At 44.1% G+C, this 21,368-nt stretch overlaps 1 protein-coding gene across 1 annotated transcript; it reads right to left on the bottom strand.

Moving 5' to 3' along the window:
* Window positions 1–5: 5 nt before the first annotated feature.
* Window positions 6–20,351, bottom strand: wdr33 (WD repeat domain 33). The gene is made up of 21 exons (XM_044033923.1): window positions 20,160–20,351; window positions 9,625–9,843; window positions 9,444–9,512; window positions 8,627–8,731; window positions 8,462–8,557; window positions 7,848–7,999; window positions 5,020–5,117; window positions 4,803–4,929; window positions 4,487–4,641; window positions 3,890–3,968; window positions 3,667–3,777; window positions 3,215–3,309; window positions 3,050–3,136; window positions 2,825–2,964; window positions 2,587–2,742; window positions 1,684–2,364; window positions 1,537–1,594; window positions 1,131–1,440; window positions 890–1,050; window positions 620–799; window positions 6–459 (listed from the first exon to the last, which is right to left on the bottom strand). The coding sequence occupies exons 2-21, from the start codon at window positions 9,826–9,828 to the stop codon at window positions 320–322; spliced, it is 3,204 nt and encodes a 1,067-aa protein (XP_043889858.1). The 5' UTR covers window positions 9,829–9,843; window positions 20,160–20,351; the 3' UTR covers window positions 6–319.
* Window positions 20,352–21,368: the final 1,017 nt, after the last annotated feature.

Consider the following 21,368-nt stretch of genomic DNA (forward strand, 5'->3'; position numbering starts at 1 on the left):
GCTCCTTTAAAGGCATTTTGAAGTGTGAATCTTTATTGTCCACCTCGGTGGTGACGACACAAAACATAGAAATCTTTTACAAAAAAAAGACAAAAACCAGCTGAAGACAAAAGTGTGAAATAAAAGACGAAGCTTCTCTACAGTATCTTACAGTAAAACCACTGTGACATCACTCCCTGTGGACCAATCACAGGCCAGTGCTGGGTCACATGACCAAAAGTCTGTCCAAGGATTCATCAGGATCTGGACTCAGGTCTAAGGTCTGTGGAGGGACCAGAGGAGAGGGTTATGAGGATCATGGGAGTTTACGTCTGCAGGACTATCGGCCCCGCCCCCCCCTCAGCACTCCTCTGGGAGGTGGTCCTCCCCTTCTGGGTCCAGGTCCTCCAGGACCCCAGCCTCCACGTCCACCTCTAACAGGAGGAGCGTAACCTCCGTCCTCCCTCTGAAGAGCTCGACCTGTGGCGTCAGAGGAATGACATCACAGATGACATCCCAGTAACATATGATGGAGTAAAGTTTGAGTTCTGCTGAGTCACTGATCTAATAACATAAAGGTTTGTCCTCTGAGGAGCAGGATCATGGACCTAGCAGATCTCTGGTTCTGAACGACACTCACCTCCGTCACTTCCTGGTGACTCCAGCTCTCGGGGGTCTCCAGTTCCCGGTCCGTCCTGCCACGGACGTTTCCGAGGCGGCAAAGACGCCATGTCCATCCCCTGCAGAGAGGATGATCGCTCGCGACCTGCCGGAGACGAACCATCATGCATCTGCTGACTGTCCCGATAACCATCGTGACCTACAGACAGGAAGACGGGAGAGAAAGTAGCCACAGTAAGAGTCTGAGGACAACTGTGTGGGGACTGAGACGGATGAATGCACGCCTCACCTCCTCCTCTGGGGAGCCCACCTCCTCGCAGTGGCCTCCCTCTGCCTCCACTGTCCCAGCCTCGGCCCATCTCCTCTGGGACGTCGAAGCCTTCTTCTTGACCACCGTACTCATCTGGGTAACCCCTCCCTCCAGGCCGGCCGGGTCCACCTCCTCTGAACCTGAGACAAAGGGGATGAGTTCAGGGTTCAGGGTTCAGACTTGGTCCTGATGTTAAGCAGTGAAGAGGAAAGCGTCTCACCTGTCATCTCTCCGTCCTCTGAACTCTCCCCCACCGAACCTCTCGTCAGGACCCCAGTTCCCTCCGCTCCCTCCTCCGCGGTGCCCTCCCCCCCTGTGTCCCCCCCCTCCCTGGTATCCTGGTCCAGGTCCTGGTCTCCAACCCTCCTCGCCTCTGCCATGAAAATCCTGACCTCCATCAAAGTCAGGTGGTCCACGTCTCCCCTGCTGATTGTCCCCCCAGTATGGCCCCGATGCCTGGTCCGGTCCTCCAGGCCCCTGACGATCTGGAGGGCCCATGTGGTAGTTGGGTGGTGGCCCCCGAGGATCTCCTTCAAAGAGAAGAGTCAGAGTCAGGACTGAAACTCACAACAAGACCTGATCTCTGAGGGACACCACTGGACTGTGACTGGTTCTAACTCTCTCACCTTTGATGTTGGGCCCCTGTTGCCCCATCCCGTGCATCATCGGCCCCGAGTTCTGACCCTGCAAAGGCCACGTCATTTGTCAACATCAGACAGCACCTTAAAAACCTGATCCTGATCTAATACTTGAGTCCTGACGAATGTACTCACCTGGTGCTGCATATATGGGGGGCCCTGTATGTTTTCATGGGGTCCTTGCATGTTTCCTGGAGGCCCCTGCATATTTCCTGGAGGTCCATGCATCCCTCCCGGGGGCCCCTGCATGTTGCCCATCCCATTATAGTTTGGCATATTGCCGTGTGTCCTGGGTGGGGGCCCCATCATCCCACCCTGCATAGGACCCTGAGGGCCCATCATGTTCCCTTGAGGTGGCATCATGCCCCCCTGAGGTGGGGGCCCCTGAGCATCCCTTGGACCCATTCCTCTAGGAGGTGGGCCCATCATTCCACCAGGTGGCCCCTGCATTCCTCTGGGGCCAGGACCCATTCCATGAGGCCCCTGGGGGCCCATGTTTCTGGGAGGGGCAGGATGTCTCTGCATTCCTTGGGGTCCTTGCATGTCTGGTGGGCCCATCATGCCCTGAGAGGGCCCCTGGTGAGGCTGAGGTCCTGATGGAGGGCCCATCTGTCCAGGGGGAATGAACGGGGGCTGCAAACCTCCAGGGCCCATGGGGGGCCCCATGTTGTTTGGCATCTGCTGAGGAGGCATGTTTGGGGGAAACCCCTGCTGACCAGGAGGCATCGGTCCACCGGGGCCTCCAGATCCAGGGAAGGGGGGACCCTGTGGGGGGCCCATGTTCCCGTCTGTGCCCATCTGGTTCATCTTCATTTGCTGCACCAAAACAAATGACATTGTCATTTTACACCTGAGGGGGGCAGCAGAGCAGCCCATCGGGATGTCTGGGCTAGCTGGTTTGATTTGATGTGAACACATCTTCACAGATGTGTGCTGCTTTTATTTGAGGTCAGAGGTTGTACTTCTGGCCCTCTAGTGTCAGCAGATGGTTACTACACTGTTCAACTTGTTTCTCCATCAGTAGGTGGAGCCTCTTACCTCCAGCAGATGGGGGTTGGTGTACTGCAGAGCTGCCATCTCCTGTTCAAGTTCCACCTGACTTTTCTTCTTACCCTCCACCTTCTGCTCCACCTTGCGATCTTTGGACATGTCTCCAGTAGGTGGCATCATGGGAACCTTGTTCTCTGCCCAAGCCTGTGGAGGTGAAGAAGGTCATACTCAAGGACAGACAAACAAACAGCTGGAGGTTCCCTCCTGATGTTCTCCACTTGTTTACCTGTTGAAACTGTGCAGGGATGGGTTTGGCATATGGGACTTTCTTCTGAGGAACCTTCTTAGCGTCTTTACCCATGACTTCGTCCATGCCCCAGTCCAGACCAGGGATGGACATCTCCACCTCAGGGGCAGCCTCTTTACCTGGACACAACAGAGACACCAGAGTTGAACGATGTGTAGTTGTTTATCTCCATCAGAGTTTAGATGAATCAGATGTCAGACTCACTGTTCTGCTCCTGCTCCATATCCACCTTCATCTGCTCTGAAATCCCCATTCCGGGGATGGAGGCCACACTATTCAGGTCCATGTCGTCTGAAATACAAACAAACAAACATGAGCTGCGAATGAGAATCATCTCAAATCGGTGTGCGTTTTTTCCCTGTGGCTCACCGTACTCCACTCCGTCCTCTGACATCCCCGGCAGCAGGTTCAGGTTGTAACGGTCTCTCATTTTATCACCTGGACGATTCCTGGTCCAGAATTTACTGAAGACCACAAACAGTCACTCACATTATATACACATGTGTGTCTGTGGTTGTGTAGTTGTGTGTCTGTGATTGTCTAGTTGTGTGTCTATGGTTGTGTAGTTGTATGTGTCTGTGGTTGTGTACTTGTGTGTGTCTGTGGTTGTGTGTGTCTGTGGTTGTGTACTTGTGTGTCTGTGATGGTGTGTCTGTGGTTGTGTAGTTGTGTCTGGTTGTGTAGTTGTGTGTCTGTGGTTTTGCAGTTGTGTGTCTATGGTTGTGTAGTGTGTGTGTCTGTTGTTGTGTACCTGAGTGTGTTTGTGATTGTGTAGTTATGTGTCTGTGGTTGTGTACTTGTGTAGCTGTGTGTGTAGTTACCTGGTGTGGTCGTTGGAGCCAGAGCACAGAATGTGACCCAGTGGATGCCAGGCCAAACTCCAGATCATTCCCTCATGAGCCATCTCCATCCCCCCCACCTCCTTCTCCACCCTGACCACAACAAACATCAAATGATCATGCCAGCGCTAACTTGTGATTGTCCCATGTGTTATCAGTGTTGTTTCCTGTGGTGCAGTGACAGAATGAGTCATGTGATGTTTACCCAGCGTTCCAGAAGAGCAGAGAACCATCAGAACCTCCACTGGCAAACAGACCTTCATGGATGGGATGCCACGCTACAGCTGAAGACACACACAGACACAATCAGTACTACATGACACGCAGACAATCACTACTACACAACATACAGACACACAAACAATCGGTTCTACACAACACACAGACCCACAATCAGTTCTACACAACACACACATACACAATCAGTTCAACAAAACATACACACAATCAGTACTACACAACACACACATACACACAATCAGTTCTACACAGACACACAATCAATGCTACACAACACACACTTCAAGTACTACACAACCAGTACTACACACATCACACAATCAGTTCTACACAACAACGACACACACACACACAAAATCAGTACTATACGACACACACACAATACACACAATCAGTTCTTCATAACACACACAATCAGTTCCACACAACACACACACAATCAGTACTACACAACACGTGATGAGGATGTTGTCATGGTGTGATGATGATGATGTCATGGTATGATGATGATGATGTCATGGTGTGATGATGATGATGATATTGATGATGATGTCACTCTCACCTGTGGCCTCCTTCTTGTGTCCTCTAAACACCTGTAGCTCCTCCTTCAGTTTCCTGATGTCAAACAGTTTGCACAGGTGGTCACGTGATGCCGTCAGCAGCCAATTACCATTCAGGTTCCACTTCACCTCCATCACTGTGTTCTTATGGGCATGGCTAAAGACACAGGGACAGAGGTGGAGTTATCAGGTGATCCTGACACCTCACTGTCAGATGTGTGTGTGTATGAGTGTGTGTGTGTGTGAGTATATGTGTATATATGAGTGTGTGGATGTGTGTGTGTTTATGCGTGTGTGTGTGTATGGGTGTGTACTCACAGTGTGGTCAGACTCTGTCCAGTCTTTGGGTCCCAGAATTTGATTGGTTGTTGACTGTCTTTGCTTCCAGAGACAACCAGACCCATGGTGGGATGCCAGTCCACACACTTCACATCAGCACCATGACCTGGACACGCATACACAAATAAAAAAACCCACTATAATCTACATCATTGACTTCCTGTCACTGACACTTGTGTGTGTCTGTGTGTCACACCTCGGAGGATCCTCTCCTCGTGGCAGCGCATGAAGTCCCAGATCCTCACGGTGCCGTCATCTGAGCAGGTGGCAAATTTGTTGTCTGTGGGAGAGAAACTGGACACAAGGACAGTGTGTAAGAATGTGACCTCACAGCCTAGACACGTGACCTCACACAGACAGAGCTTCACTTCCTGAGTTGCTAAACTCCCTTTTCCCCCAAACAGGAACTACAGTGGCCTTCATGACCAGAAAGGATGTGGTTATAGTCGTGGTTGTGCTGAGTAGTCCATCAGTTGAGGACATGTCTTTAAGTATTAAGTTAAACAAAAATGTTACAGACTGGCGCATGAGGTCAGAGGTCAGCTGCTGCACTATTGGCCACTAATGACAACATGAACACCAACACTGTCCCCTCCCTATGTTCCTGTGTCCTTCAGGAACAGCTGAGAAGACATGCAGTCTCAATGTCTCCACCTGCTGGATCTTCTCTGCAACTACACTGAATGAACACACAGAATTGACTTCCTGTTTCTGCTCAGTGACTCCACCATGTGGACAACAGTATGAGGACAGTATCACAGGGTGTGTGTGATACGATGGACACAGTGGGACAGTTGATGCTGTGATGTCACTTTGACATTGTGTCTCAGTGAAACTCAGGGGGCGTGGCCTCAAATTGAAAGCCAACCCGCTGTTACAACCACTGAGCTACTGTGTGGATTATTTAAGCCCCTCCCCCACATGTCCAAACCATAGGCGATTGTCATGACAACCATGTCTATCAATATCCTGAACAGCAGCTGTGACATCAGCATCGTCCTTTAATCCAGGTCTGGTGACCTTTGACCCCAGACACGGGTTTCAACTAAAACATGAAAACAACTGAAATGAGCCTTTAATTCTTTCACACACAGAGACAAACACTACACACACACACACTTACAGAGACACAAACACACACACTCACTCACAGAGACACAAACACACACACACACACTCACAGAGACAAACACACTCACTTACAGAGACACAACCATGTCTATCAATATCCTGAACAGCAACAGTGAGATTTCTTCCTGTTAAGAGGGAGTTTTTTCTCTCCACTGATGCCTAGTGTTTGCTCATTGTGTGAACTGTTGGGGTTCTCTGCTCTCCTTGATGTTGTCCATGTACAGTGCCTTGAGCTAATGTATGTTATGATTTGGTGCTATACAAATAAAATTGAACTGTGACATCATCAGCATCGTCCTTTAATCCAGGTCTGGTGACCTTTGACCCCAGACACAGGTTTCAACTAAAACATGAAAACAACTGAATTGAGCCTTTAATTCTCACACACACACACTCAGACACACTCCCTTACAGAGGCTCACACTCAAACTTACAGAGACACACACACTTACAGAGAGACACACTCAATCACTTACAGAGACACTCACACACTTAGAGACACACTCACTTACAGAGACACACACACTCACTCACAGACAGAGCCAAACGCTCACAGAGACACACACACACACTTAGAGCCAGAGACACACTCACTCACTCAGACATATACACTCGCTCACTCTCAGAGACGCACACTCACAGAGACACTCACAGACAGACACACTCACAGACAGAGACACTCACACACTTAGACACACTCACAGACAGAGACACTCACAGACAGAGACACACACACACATAGACACACTCACTTACAGACACACACAGAGCCAGACAGACACACACACACTCACTTACAGAGACACACTCAGAGACAAACACACACACACTAACAGAGACACACTCACTCACAGAGACAAACAAACACACTCACTTACAGAGACAAACACTCTCAGAGACACACACACACACACACACACTCGCAGACAGAGACACACACACACATACTCACAGAGACACACTCACTCCTGTCCTCTGCTCTTCAGGGATTTTAAATCAAGTGTCAGTCATTCACAAATGTCAAAACCTCAGTTAGTGGTTAGTTAATTAAACCAAAGACAGTGGTTAGTTAACAAACCAAAGACAGTGGTTAGTTAAACCAAAGACAGTGGCTAGTCACCAGTGAACAGTAACTTTTATCCGGTTACAGTGATGAGGGGGAGGAGTTATGAGAACCATGTGACGTGTGAAGACGACGGGACTTTAAAGGAGTCATGTGATCACACAGTGACTGAGGCCCAGAGGCTCATGGGTAATGTATTGTGAACCGAAGATGCAATCTCTGAGTGGACGACGTCACACTGGACAGGTGATGTCGTCAGACTGTGACGTCACCTGCAGGCTGATGTCAGCAGAGGGTGTGGTCAGAGCTTCAGTGTGTCACATTTACACCACGTGTGTGTGTGAATATAAAATATGAAATTATTTCAGTGTTTCACACTTTAAAGCCGACGTTTACTCAATAATAAATAATGTGTTGTGGTCCATGAAGACCACCGTAACTCTGATTCTTCCACACTGAACCTTTAGGACTGTTGCGTTGTGGGAAACGTATGCTAACAGTGTTTACAGTGAAAATGTTATAGTCAAAGCTTTATTTAAACACCTACAGAAGCCACCAGGTCATGTGCTTCTCTTTATTCACTTTATTGGTCAGAGTCAAACCCCGCGCCTTTATTGATCCATCGATTCTCACCTGATCAGAAATTATTGATGACTTTATTCAACATCAGGGAGAATATTAACAGATCACTGCAGTGTTGCAACAGCGCACACGTACATCTGTCATTAATCAACCACATCATCATCAGCACGAGGCAGTGCCCCCGTGTGGCCGACAGTGAGCAGCACACACTCAAGTGAACTACAGAAAATGGTAGATGGAGTATAAACCTGGCTTCTCTAATGGCCTCCTTGTGAGCCTGGAACATCTTGACGTTGTTCATGTTGGACTGCCAGTACTTCACGTATCCACCGTGGTCCGCTGTGAGCATCCACATGTCGTTATGAGACCAGGTCATGGCTCGCACCGGACTGTCGTGAGCCTGTAGAGGGAGGAGACAGGACCAGGTTTCACATTCAGCTTCAAGACTCAAACAACCACACACACAGAGTTGTTGATCCTCTGCTGCCTCCATCACTGAGTTCAAACGTCTGATTTTGTCACTTCAGTGTTTGAAATATTTCATTTAGACTTAACTCAATGACACAGAGTGACCACACGAGGCAGCAGAGGACCAGCAGCTCCTGTGTCCCCACTGGCTTAAATCACTGATTTTCTCTGAGTGGTTAACAAAATATGTGGTCATGTGACGTAGACATCGTAAAACTGATTTATTATTCTCTATTAGAGGTGCCAAGGATGAAGGGAGGTCAGAGGTCAAGAGATGGTGTGTTTATCTGAACAGTTACTCCTTTCTGTCAACACTGAATAAACTGTGTCACAGTAGATCATAAATACGTTAATGTCATGTCTGTCGTGACCATCAGGTGGCGCAGTGATTTACCTGTAAGATGGTCTCAAAGTTGAAGGTGAGTCCGTTCCACAGCGTGAACTCTCCACTGGACGCTCCTGTGACCAGGCGCCGCCCTTCAGGCGTCCACTGGAAACACAAACACGAACATGAACAACGTCACACGCGACAGGAAGTGACATCACCAACACCACTCACCCTGATCACAAACACAGGACACTTGACTTTGTTGGTCGACGTTCGGACGAACTTTGTGGTGACAGCATTCATCGGGTTATTCAGCATGCCGAGAGGAGGAACGAGCTACAGCAGAGGGGGGTGGGGGGGTGGGGGGGTGAGAGAGAGTCAAAGTCAAGTTAAGACAAAAACGGACCCGTTTATTATTAACCAATAGTTACATCAATTTTAACCTTCAATATAAGAATATTTGATTTTTTGCCTTTTTAATTTCATACTGTCTATGGTTCATTTCATCAGGAGGAAAGTACCAAGTGCTAATGGGGGTGTTTTAAGAGCAGTCGTGTTTCACAGGTAACAGCGTGTCAGAGAACACCCCTCTTGTTTTCATTATTTTGGATTAGCCCAACCCACACTGGGCGAGTGACTCATCCCGCAGGTAAACACGGAGCCCAGAACCTGGAGCCCGGCCCCACAGACATACTTAGCTCCTTGTGTGGAGCTTCAGGACACATTCAAACCATACACCGCTCTTGGCATGTTTCACCTCTGAAGTCACACACACACACACACACACACACAATATTAGAGGCAGTTTTTTTTGGCCGATATCGGACAAATATCAGATATCAATATCGGATGGGGACATCCTTATTAACAGCTCGATGCTGCCTGTCAATCATGTAAAATCACAGTGAACGTCTCTCCTCAGGTCAGACAGAGTGAGACGTTCACTGACACTCAGTAACTCTGTGTGTGTGTGTGTGTGATGGATGACAGGCAACAGTGGTGTGATGTGTGCAGGTGCTGTGAGAAAGTTGAGTGCTGTGGTACTGACGTCGTTATAGCAACCTGCGTCAGGCTGGATGGCTCTGAAGTCTCGATGGTCTCGCTGCCACAGTCGGTTCTGCAGAGAATGACAGAAGGACAGACACTTGAACGCAGCAGCATCATTCAGTCAGTTGATTAAAGTGGTGAACAGGTGATGAACAGGTGGCCTGCGATTGGATGAGACTCACCTCCAGGTATCTGATGACAGACGGGTTGTAGTCGATGGTTTTACGGTTGACCGCCTTCCTCATGCGTTTGCCATCAAAGGTCAGCTGCTGCATGGCCTGCTGCTGAGCAAAGTCTGGACGCTTGTAAAAGACCTGACGTGGTGCCTGGTGCTGGAAGCGTGGCATGTGGAAGAACCGCTGTGGTGAGCCAATGTCCGTCGCCATGGTGACGGCTTAACTCTGCAGGTGAACGACAAACATTGTGAATCAAGGAGCCGTGATAATCCCGTCATGTGTTCTGAACTCCAGTCAGGTGATCTGTCCGGGGTGTGACTCAGCTGGTGAGAGGCGGAGATTGACACAGCTCCCCCTGTGACCCTCATGTGGAGGATAAAGAGGCAGAAGGTGGACTGATACCAGAAAGCTTTGTGCAAAACAACTCACTCTTTGAACATTTTCTGACAACTCTACGTAGGTTTAAGTAGTACCCTGATAGTCCAGCAGAGGGCACAGGCAGCATGATCACATGACAGTGTGACACTACGTTCACTCAGGACGTGACCGAACGAGTAGGGCTGGGTGATATGGACTAAAAGTCAGATCTCCATATTTTTTAGCTGAATGGCAATACTCAATATATATCTGGATATTTTTTTTCCAAACATAATATTTAATATTTATTTTTTCTAATATGCTATAATAAGCATTATAGCATATTAGATCAAATGTTTTTCAGCTGCAAAAAATAAAAACAAATAGTCCATTATAAGTTTAAGCCACATGCCAACTATCAGAGGTCACTGAAATAAAAATGCTTCTTGAAAAAAATAAAACAAATCTCCTTCCTACGTGACAATAATATACAGTAATTAATTCAAAATACAATACTGTTACAATTTTAACAGAAATAAAAACAGACTTAATAAAATTGGAACAAACATGACTAATAAAATAAAAATTGTACCTGTGAAAATGAATGAATGACCCAACGACAGACGACTGACCCGACGACAGGCGACTGACCGCATGGAGGACAAAACATGACTTATATATAAATAAATAAATGTATAAATAATACAGGGATAAATAAATCCATAAATAAATAGATGTATAAATAATACAGGAATAAAAAAATAAATGTATAAATAATACAGGGATAGATAAATAAATGCATAAATAAATACAGGGATAAATAAATAAATGTATAAATAAATAAATAATACAGGGACAAATAAATAAATGCATGAATAAATGTATAAATAAATACATAAATAAGTAAATGCTTTACATTTATTTCTACATTTCTGTTCACCTACTTTTATTTATTTCTGTGTCCATATATTAATGAGGTAGGAGGTCCTAACCTCTGTCAACAGCTTGATTGGTTACAGGAGTGTGCTCTCTTACTAGCGGTGCTGAGTCATGTACAGGAATGTTGTTGGCTACCAGCCCGCCCACTCAGCGCTGTTGCCAACTCCTCAGTAAGGAATGTCGCTATTAGCTGTCCTAGAAGTCACTAAATGACGTTGTCGCATAATTTGCATAAGTGGCCATTTTCCTGATATAACCGCATGTGCGCAGTGGTCTCCCCCGTGTTGGATCAACTATCTCTGATGAGAGTTTTTCCTTAAATAAGCTTTAAGTTACTCAGTCTTGTTGTTAATGTAATTCTCAGCAATGCGCAGTGTGCCTTTTTCTGAATTTCTAATCGCACCAACTTGTCCACTCTGTTTCAGACTAACGTAAGTTAAATGTTTGTTGTCGGTTTTCAGCTAGCGTCTGTTAACGCTAAGTGACTGGCTATGTGGCGTGAGCTCAGTGTAGTGCAAGGCTGGGTCGGCATCAGCCTCATGCCGGCTTGCGGACTCGTTCTTGGGGCTATGGGGCAACAGTCAGATAACACACTGATGGAGATATTAGTAATTAACTTAAATTGTCATATTTAGCCATAACACTAGCATCGTGCATGGTGTTACTGTAAACTCAAGCTGTCAAATTAGCTTGAACAGGTGAAACAACTCTTCAAATCTAACGTCAGGTAAAGTGTTAATGTGAAGATATTGAGTTATGCGGGCACTGTACATTTGAGATAAATGAGTATTTACACTACAGAAATAATAAGAATGATTCATTTGTTTGTAAGCTAATTAGACATCTTGGCCGTGGCAGCCAATCAAACATGACGTTGAGGTCACCAAACAGGAAGTAAGCCAATTTCTCTGCAACCCTTTAACATATTTTAACCAAACTTGGTACATGACATCATCCTGGAGATACCACAAAAATGGTGACCTTCGACCTCTGGGGGCGCTGTGTTTAAACTGTTTACTTAATTTCAAGACACAACACACAAGTAATTTATATCCAGAAAAGCAACCTCATTTTAAAGCCATCATTTTAGAACTTAGAACTTAGAACTCTATGGTTGATGTCTTCATCATGACTATTTTTAACATGGGTTTGAACTTTCTTTGGCATCCAGGCCTCCACAACTCCTTCCACAATATGAATGTTTTGAAAAAGTTTGAGATATCAACATATTTACAAAATTCTGTATATAGATATGAACTCACTTGCCTCTTCTACTTCCAGTATATATCTCTGACTTGGTATCCCCATAACACAGATACTTGAGCACAAGCCATGCTCTCATCCAATGACAATGCTTGGCAAAGAATTCCTTCAGTCTTAGAGCCAGACCACTGTTACGACCAGATAACAGTGTATAACTTCATCATACTTATTGTGCATTCTTCTGCTGAATTCAATCCCAGACTGTCAGACAATGAATCTCTTATATGAATCCATGGTAAGAAAGAGCTGGCTAGGTATTTGAAGAGATGAGAGACCCTATTAATTGTTGCCAACATGCTCATATCCATTTCAAGGGTCAGTCAGTCAGTCATCATCTAACCACTTTATCCTCCACCAGAGGGTCGTGGGGGGTGCTGTGCCAATCTCAGCTACATCGGGCGATAGGCGGGGTACACCCTGGACAGTTCGCCATCGCAGGGCCACACACAACTAGAGACAACCATTCACTCTCACACTCACTCCTACAGTCAATTTAGAGTGTCCAATTCACCTAATCCCCACATTGCATGTTTTTGGACTGTGGGAGGAAGCCGGAGAACCCGGAGAGAACCCACGCACACACGGGGAGAACATGCAAACTCCATGCAGAAAGGCCCTTGTTCCAACCGGGGCTCGAACCCTGGTCTTCTCGCTGCAAGGCGAGAGTGCTAACCACTACACCACCGTGTGAACCTCCATTTCAAGGGTGTCCTTGATAATTAGTCGTCACATTTCATCAGGAAGTGTTGAAGGAGGTGATGGAGTTACAGCAGGTGATGGAGTAACGGGGTTGAAAAGATTGTAACTATTCTCTTGATATTCAGGAATATCAGTAGATGACATGAGATGGTCAGATCCAGAGTTCACTTCAAGTTCATGTGTTGGACTCGAGTTGTGGATGACCTAAAGATTCCCAAGCTTGCTAACTGGTCAGCCATAGCTGCATTAAGTAAACAGTTTAAACACAGTGCCCCAAGAGGACAAAGGTCATTTTTTGTGGTATCCCCAGGATGTCATGAATCTGTGTACCAAGTTTGGTTAAAATGTGTTAAAGGGTTGCAGAGAAATTGGCTTACTTCCTGTTTGGTGACCTCAACGTCATGTTTGATTGGCTGCCACGGCCAAGTGCCTTTGAATTTCAAGATGTTGAATGCATTCGTGTGGCATGGTCTGAAGATCATCTGAACGATGTTTTGAGAAGATTACACAAAATGTGTGACAAGAGAAGCCTTTAAAAGGTTATGGATCAAATCAAAGATGGCAGAAAATCCACTATGGCCGAAAAAAACATTAAGGATGCGTTGAACTTTGGCCCAAGGGTTCCAGTGATACATCGTTTGTGAAAAACAGATGAACAAGTCAAATGTTAATGTACATACATGCATGCATGTCCTACTTTGTCCTGTTGGTGGCGCGAGAGCTCTCGAGCTTGCGTTGCTTACACTTGAACCCAAGTAACGGGTGGTGTGCTGTTAAATTATTACAATATTTGGGAATTATTACATCATCAGGACCTGCAAAATGAAGGCTAACCTGATAATGTATTAACCTCCCGTTAATGTAATACTTTATTACATTATTGGTAAAAAAAAAAGTGTGTTACATTATTGGGAAATGCACTTTATTACATTATCAGGTTTTATTACATTTTAATGGAGTCAAGTGCAAATTTTTATTACATTATCGGGGCTATTACATTATCGGGGATTTATTACATTATCAGGTTCTACAGTCGACTTTTAGCAGTGTTCATTTCATACAGTCTATGGTTAATCTGATTTCATCTGGAGGAATGTACCAAGTGCTAATGGGGGTGTTTTCAGAGCACCCCTGTTCCACAGATCACAGTGTGTCTTCAGAGAACACCCCCCATGTTTTCAGTATTTTGGATGTCAAAGACATCACAGTGTGGCAGCATTTTACAAAAATAGATGGCGATAAAAGTCAAATGCAAAGTTTACCAGCAACAGTTTTCATATCACAGCTCGACTACAAACATATCACATAAAAACAGTAAGCTAACTTGATCTAAATGTTTTAGTTTAATAATCAGTGATTCGTTTTATAACTGCAGGCGCACTCACCCGCAACAACGGCAGCGATCTGTTTGTGTCTCAGCCGCGAAGCTGAGCTCCTATGAATCGGTCTCTCTAAATTTGGCACCACCTTCATGATTTTAATCAGGAAACTTATCCGGATGACAGTCAGACAAGAGGACTCAAGATTGGTATCCTCACTGTCCTTGAAGATGATGGTGCCCCGACCTTGCTGTCCAGAGTCCATAATATTGCTGTTGTGTTGGAAGAGGGCATTGTCCTCACAGATCTCACAGACCTCCCCACTGTGTTCGCCTGGCTGTTTGGCCTGCGCTTTCCCTTGAACATCAATTTCCCCAGAGAAAACAGGTACACCTTTGAAGTGATTGAGACCATCTTTATGAAACTTTCCACCAACTGCACACAGCATGTCAGGAGCCTCAAAACCAAGTGTTTACTCTAAGTCAGCTAAAACCTGACTCAAAAAGTCAATACTGTTTCAATTGTTTTTCCTTGTAATTAGCCTCTCAACTGAGACGCTCTAACCCTCCAGACAAGAAGATAAATATATTTTTTTAGACCGTGTGCATTAACAAGAAACTTTACACCGCACAAGTGCTTTTACAGGTTTTGCCTATTTGTATTTGACACGGCCACTTTAGATGTCAGCAATCTTGCTGTTACAATTGTATTCCACTGCACAATGACATGTTTACGAAATGGTAAATATGTTTTGAATGTATTTGACCATAGGTCAATAACACTTGAGCTATTACTTATTACTGTTGCTATTGTTATGGAGCTACTTGTTCTGCATTTTGAAACAGTTTCCAATTGTTACTTTCAATAAAGTATGAAGTAAACTTTAAACTTGTTTTGTATTCTTTGAAATGCAATTTTAAATGTTATTAACCTTAACTTGACATATTAAGTTAACATCGTAACTTACTTTTTTGAGTTTTGTAAAATGTAAAAAACTTTGTTGGTATAACTATAACTTTTAAGTTTTACTGGTGACTAAACTGTTTGAAAACATAGAATTTTAAGTTGGCACAACTCTGACTTTCAAGTTTGCCTAAAGAAGAAAATGTAACTAGTACTGCAAGCGGTTTCTGAACGGGTTCGAGCTCGAGGGCCTCTAGCCTATCTCCCCTTCATTCACCACTTGCGGTACTAGTTATTTTCAGTCCTAGTTATTTTCAGCGGCGACCCTGATGAATCATAGGAAGTTTGGTTGGGATCAGACCTTCCATCGCGAAGTTATGAGTTTCATTGTCTTTTGTGAAAAAGATTAATTATCGCCATCTTTGGCACCCCCTATCTCGTACATCATGCGACATTTTGAAAAACCTTTCAAACCTAAAAGTTCCTCAACTGGTCCACAGTGACCTCACCAAGTTTGAAGGTGACCGCACAAAAATTGTATGACAAATTCATTCAAATACCAGACGTCATATTGTCTGCAGTTATTCTCGAAATCGTAAAGTAACTATTTTTTGGTTTATTTTCTGACACCGCCAGGAGGCGATGTTTACAAAGGTTTTTGCATAGGCATCTTCAGCAAGGGCCTGTCATCGATCGCCACAAGTTTGGTTAAAGGGGACATTATACCCTATTACTCCAAGTTAAACTAGTTCCCTGGTGTCCTAAAGAACATGTCTGTGACATGCTTTGGTCAAAATACCATAAGGATGAAGCACCAAAGCAGTTCAATAACCTGCCAAACCAGCCCTTTTCAGAACACTCGGTTTTGTGCCTGGCTGGTGGAGGAAACATTGCGATTCAACCATATATGTTTGAAACGGAGTCCGACCCTGAACAAGAAGAAGCTACGGAAGAAGTTGTAGTATGTAGACTGCAACAGGACGTGTCAGAATGGTCAGTTATGAGCTCTATTTGACCATTTCTTAAAAACGTGTATGTTTGTACGGCGGTGACATACGGTCGCAGACTAATTACGGTGACCGCAGTCTGATGCAAAGTGGTGCGAACACATGAACACACGTTTGCTGACTTTATCCGGCACATTTGCTTCATATATATAATTTATCCACTGGACACGCAAATCCTCTGAGGCTGGAAGTTTGTATAAAACACTGTGCAGCCATGAACAGCACACTTGTCCCTCCGCGTTAATACCACTCTTCCTCCCTCGCCTACACTCTCACTCACGGTGAAATTCAACATTGCGTGTTTTATCTCCTATACTTACACTAAGGGGGACCACAAAAACATGACTGAGTGTTCGTTTTCACACTTTGACGACTGGTAGGGCCTCCAGAGTCCCCATAAGCATTAAAATGTTAAATGCTGAATTTTCACCAACTTTGCAGCCCATGTTCTTGTACGCCATTAGACGTTTTAAAAAACGTGCAATGATTTAAGCTCCTCAACTGGTCCACAGTGACCGCACCAATTTTCAAGGTGATCCCATGAAAGCTTTAGGACAAGTTTGTTCAAATACCATTGGTGTGAAATAGCCAAATTTGCCTCCAATTTGGCATGCTATCCAAGATGGTGGCCTTTCTGTAGGATTAACAGGGATGTCGTCATCGAGTTTTTTGACCGTCCCCACCTAATGAACGTGCGTACTAAGTTTCGTTCATGTACGTTCAACCCGACAGCAGATGACCTAATACAAGTTTTTAGTGTCCGTTTTTAGCCCCGCCCACTTTCATTTTTTCACGTGCATTCCCCGAACCACAAATATATGTAATTTTTCACCAGGTCTGATGCGGTTGCCAAAATTGGTGAGTTTGGGGTATGTTCAGGGCCTCAAAAACACGATTCATTTGGAGGAAGAATAATAAACAGCAATCGGAAGAAAAAGAATAACTCTAGCGATTTCAATAGGGTTCTACGTACCTTGTGCTCAAACCCTAATAAAAGAAGAATAATAACTCCAGCAATTACAATAGGGTTCTACACACCTTGTGCTCGAAACCTAATAATCCTTACACAGGGTGTCTACAGGTATAAACAAGTTAAATATAATACTTTTTAAGACCTTTTAATACCACTTCTAAATGAAATTTAAGACCAAAAGGAAGATGGAAATACAAATAAATATACAGTAATATTTCCAAGTAAACACAGTGATGTCTGTTCAAAATTAACAGTATGGTAAAATGACAAATGACGGTTGAGTCATTGCACACGCGGCCATGCCTCTCTGCTCTGACAGCAGGCTGGGACTGACTGCTGCGCAAGCCTTTGTGAGTGCTTTTGAACGGGGAGGGGCTCACGGCAGCACACGCTGCTCGTTGAGTACAATAACTGCAGAGTGATACATGTTTCACGTTAGTCGACCGTAAAAGTCGCCAGGAGGGTTTGGAAAGTCGCCAAATTTAGCAAGAAAGTCGCCAAGTTGGCAACACTGACACTCTGACCTAACCATAGACAACGCAGCGCATAGGCTACAGAACAGATTGCCTGCATTTTTGCAGTGACATGAGACAAATATTTAAGACCCGTGCAATCTGAATTTAAGACAATTTAATACTTTTTAAGGTCTTATTTTTAAGAATGACTTTTTAAGACTTTTTAAGGACCCGCGGCCACCCTACTTACAGTTTCAATAGGGTTCTTGCAACCTTGTTGCTCGAACCATAATTATACAAATATTATATTAGTTATTAGTTGATGGAACTTTTTTAAAACTCAAGATCTATTGTTGGGCTCAAAACTCAAAAATTGATTGCAGTAAGTTCCCTTGAAATTTTGAGTTTTCTCAACTTTTTCATTTTTACAGTGTAGATTTGTTTCGCCAAGTTGGCAACACTGAGCAGGTCTGCCAGTGGCCTCCCTGTCAAGGACATTATGCTAACTGGTGCTGGTTTGCAAAGTTACGCTGCGTCACAGGGAGGAAGGCTTGGGAACGGGAATCGTTTGCGTTTGTCTGGGTCTCCGATTTGACATCTACTTTGGTGTCAGGCGCGACCGCAGTCTGGTGACCATCAGTCCAGCCGCTCTGAGGGGACTGACGTTGCCGTGACGCACGAAGGCTCATCTGCCCCAGCCTCTGGAATCTCCACTGACTGCGCAACAGAACCTGCATTAGTTTTATCGATAAAACATTTATGTCATCAACGAAATTCTTAATGATCAATTAATCGATCGTCGATTCATTATGCCCATCCCTAATTTATACATTCATTTATTTATTTATACATAAGTCATGTTTCATCCTCCATACTGTAGGGGAGGAAATATCTACCACCAAGAAACAACTCAACAGTTTACAGGACATGATACTCAATCTTTTCTATTCAACTCAGGAGGTGGAGGGTATGAGTGTTAAATCTCACCATATAACTAGACTAAATAAATATTCAATACAGACTCTTAACTATTTAGAACAAAAGTCTCAACAGGGCAATATTAAAAATGAATATACCAGTTTATTGAAATGTCCAGTAGTAGAAAATACAGCCAGTAAGTTGTGTGACACATAGTTGATGTGTGGGAGATTCTGTTAAGCAGACCAACTCAACGGTGAATGGGAGCTCTGTCCCTTATATCCATGATATCCTACAAGAATACAGACACTTTACATTTACATATCTATTGTGATTTACTCAGGAATGCCTTTTAGTCACCATGGGGTCTTTTCACATGACAATTGAGCCACCTTGACTTGTCTACTTCCTGCACTGAGAACATCAGACCTTCACACTTGACATGAGACAGTGTTTACACTTCAGAGTGGTGGGACTGTCCCCAACTGATGAGGTTTGAACCTAGTTGATTAATTCATTTACAGATAATCAAAGAGCAGAATATACAGAGTGTCTCTCACTGTCTTACAATACGACAGACTGAACTACCGCCCGATCGAATGACAGACAGTGACAGATGACTGACCAAACAACTGACCTAACCAACGACAGACAACTGACCGAACGAACGACAGACGACTGAACGAACGACTGACCTAACCAACGACATACGACTGACCTTACAAACGACAGACTGACCTAACCAACGACTGACCTTACGAACGACAGACAACTGAGTGAACGAACGAAAGACGACTGACGTCAGACGACTGAGTGAACGACAGACAACTGAAGTTAAAGACTACACTTTGGTGTACAACAAAGAAACTATGCCTAAACAGAAGTGATGTTAAAAACCTGACCAACATTTTCTGAACAAAAGATTCTTTGATATCACTAATGATTTATGTGCTCAAGACTGAACAATAATTAAACTAAATCATCTGTGACATCATCTTTAATCTAAAATGAACAATAATAATAATAATCAGCCGCAAGTTTCTGTCCACACCAAAAATCACCAAACAATAGAATTCAACTTCTTTAACTTTCAGATTAATAATCTAAATTAATCTAATGATCTGACATTTCATTAAATCATGATCAATAATCATCTGATTTCAAACGTGTTTTTCCCCATGTCGCTGATCTCAGTCTGATAATGTCAGAGACAGACAGTTTACTTATGTAAACATGTAGAGTGACGGAAGTTCAATTGTGTTGTTGTGGAGAAAGAGAGGCGGAACCACGAGGTTACACCGCCTAACACAGCGAGCTAACACGTCGTCAGCCTGAGCTCACCTGTCTGACTGCAGGTGTAGCTCCACACCTGTGTCCTCCACCACGGCTCTCCGCTCCTCTTATGAATACACGGATAAACATTAATTTACGTGAATATTTAAATATTAGTCGTACTTCACACACTGACGTAGCTGCTTGAGCGTTTAGCATGAGATGCTAACTGAGCTAGCAGGCCAACTGTCTGGAGTCGGTGGAGACAGTGAAACGAGCGTTAACCGCGGGCTTACACCCTGGGTTAAGTGCGGCACCGTCGGTGTCCGCGGCTCTTCCCCGGCTCCTGTGTTCGGCAGACCCGGGTTTAATGGCGGCCCGACCATAACTACAACAACAACAACGACGACGACGACGAGCTGCGGCTCAAACTCACCAGCACTCTCCGCAGCAGAGTCCGCTATGAAGCGCTCACAGAGCGGACACACGCTGTGTCCTGTGTCGCTGTTCCCCACGGAGGTTTGACTTGGTTCTGAAGGTTCCGGTAAACGTTGGTCCGTTCAGCCTCCGGCGGACTCCATCATGTCGCTTCTTCTTCTCGGCCCAACAGAAATGCATGCCGGGATGTCTGAAAGCGGGCGGGAGATCGTGACGTCATCACTGTGTGGGATTCTGGGATAAAGAGTTTGAAATTCTTCTTCTTTTATATCCTTTTATCTTTACTGTGTGGGATTCTGGGATAAAGAGTTTGAAATTCTTCTTCTTTTATATCCTTTTATCTTTCCATCTTTTTTAAGTTTGTTTTTAACGTGTTTCGTTTTTTCATTTTTCTTCGACGAACGAAAATAATGATTTTTAAATAAAACAAAAAACAGATGAGGTACAAACACGTGACAGACAGACAGACGACTTTATTAATTGGGAGGTTCCCTCGGGGAAATTAACAGCTCCAGCATCCACACACAGCACTGTTAAATTACAGTCACACTTAACAGGAGACCGGAAAGAGAAACACCCCAGGTACCAAACAACATACAATATAGAATAAAATATAGAATAAAATAAAATAAGATAAAAATTAACTATGGTATATATATATAAACACACATATATATACATACACACATATACATATATACATACATACATATATATATACACACATACATAGGTACACACATATACATGTATACCCACACATGTGTGTGTATTTATGTATGTAAATATAAATATTATACACACACATATACATATATAGACATATATATTTTGTCTCCCTATTATGTCTCTAATATTCATGGGACGACCAGATGAAAATGAACATGTAGCACTGCTCACTTTATTAGCAACACTCGCCTTAAGATAAGATAAGATAATCACATGTTAACGTCACAACAATAATAATAATAATGATATGTAATATAATAATATTAATATATCACATATAATAATAAATAATATTTGTAATATATTATCATTAGTATTATTATTATCATTATATAGTAACGTCCAGCACTGTACACTGCTGCCACCTACAGATCAAAGTGCATCATGTCCTGTTTTTACTGCACCTTTCATTTAAAATCTCTTTCATCCTTTGAAGTCGTCCTTTCATCTTCACCCACACATTCACAGAGTGAACGCT

Source organism: Solea senegalensis, linkage group LG1 (assembly GCF_019176455.1).
Source record: "Solea senegalensis isolate Sse05_10M linkage group LG1, IFAPA_SoseM_1, whole genome shotgun sequence".
NCBI classification, from domain to species: Eukaryota; Metazoa; Chordata; class Actinopteri; order Pleuronectiformes; family Soleidae; genus Solea; species Solea senegalensis.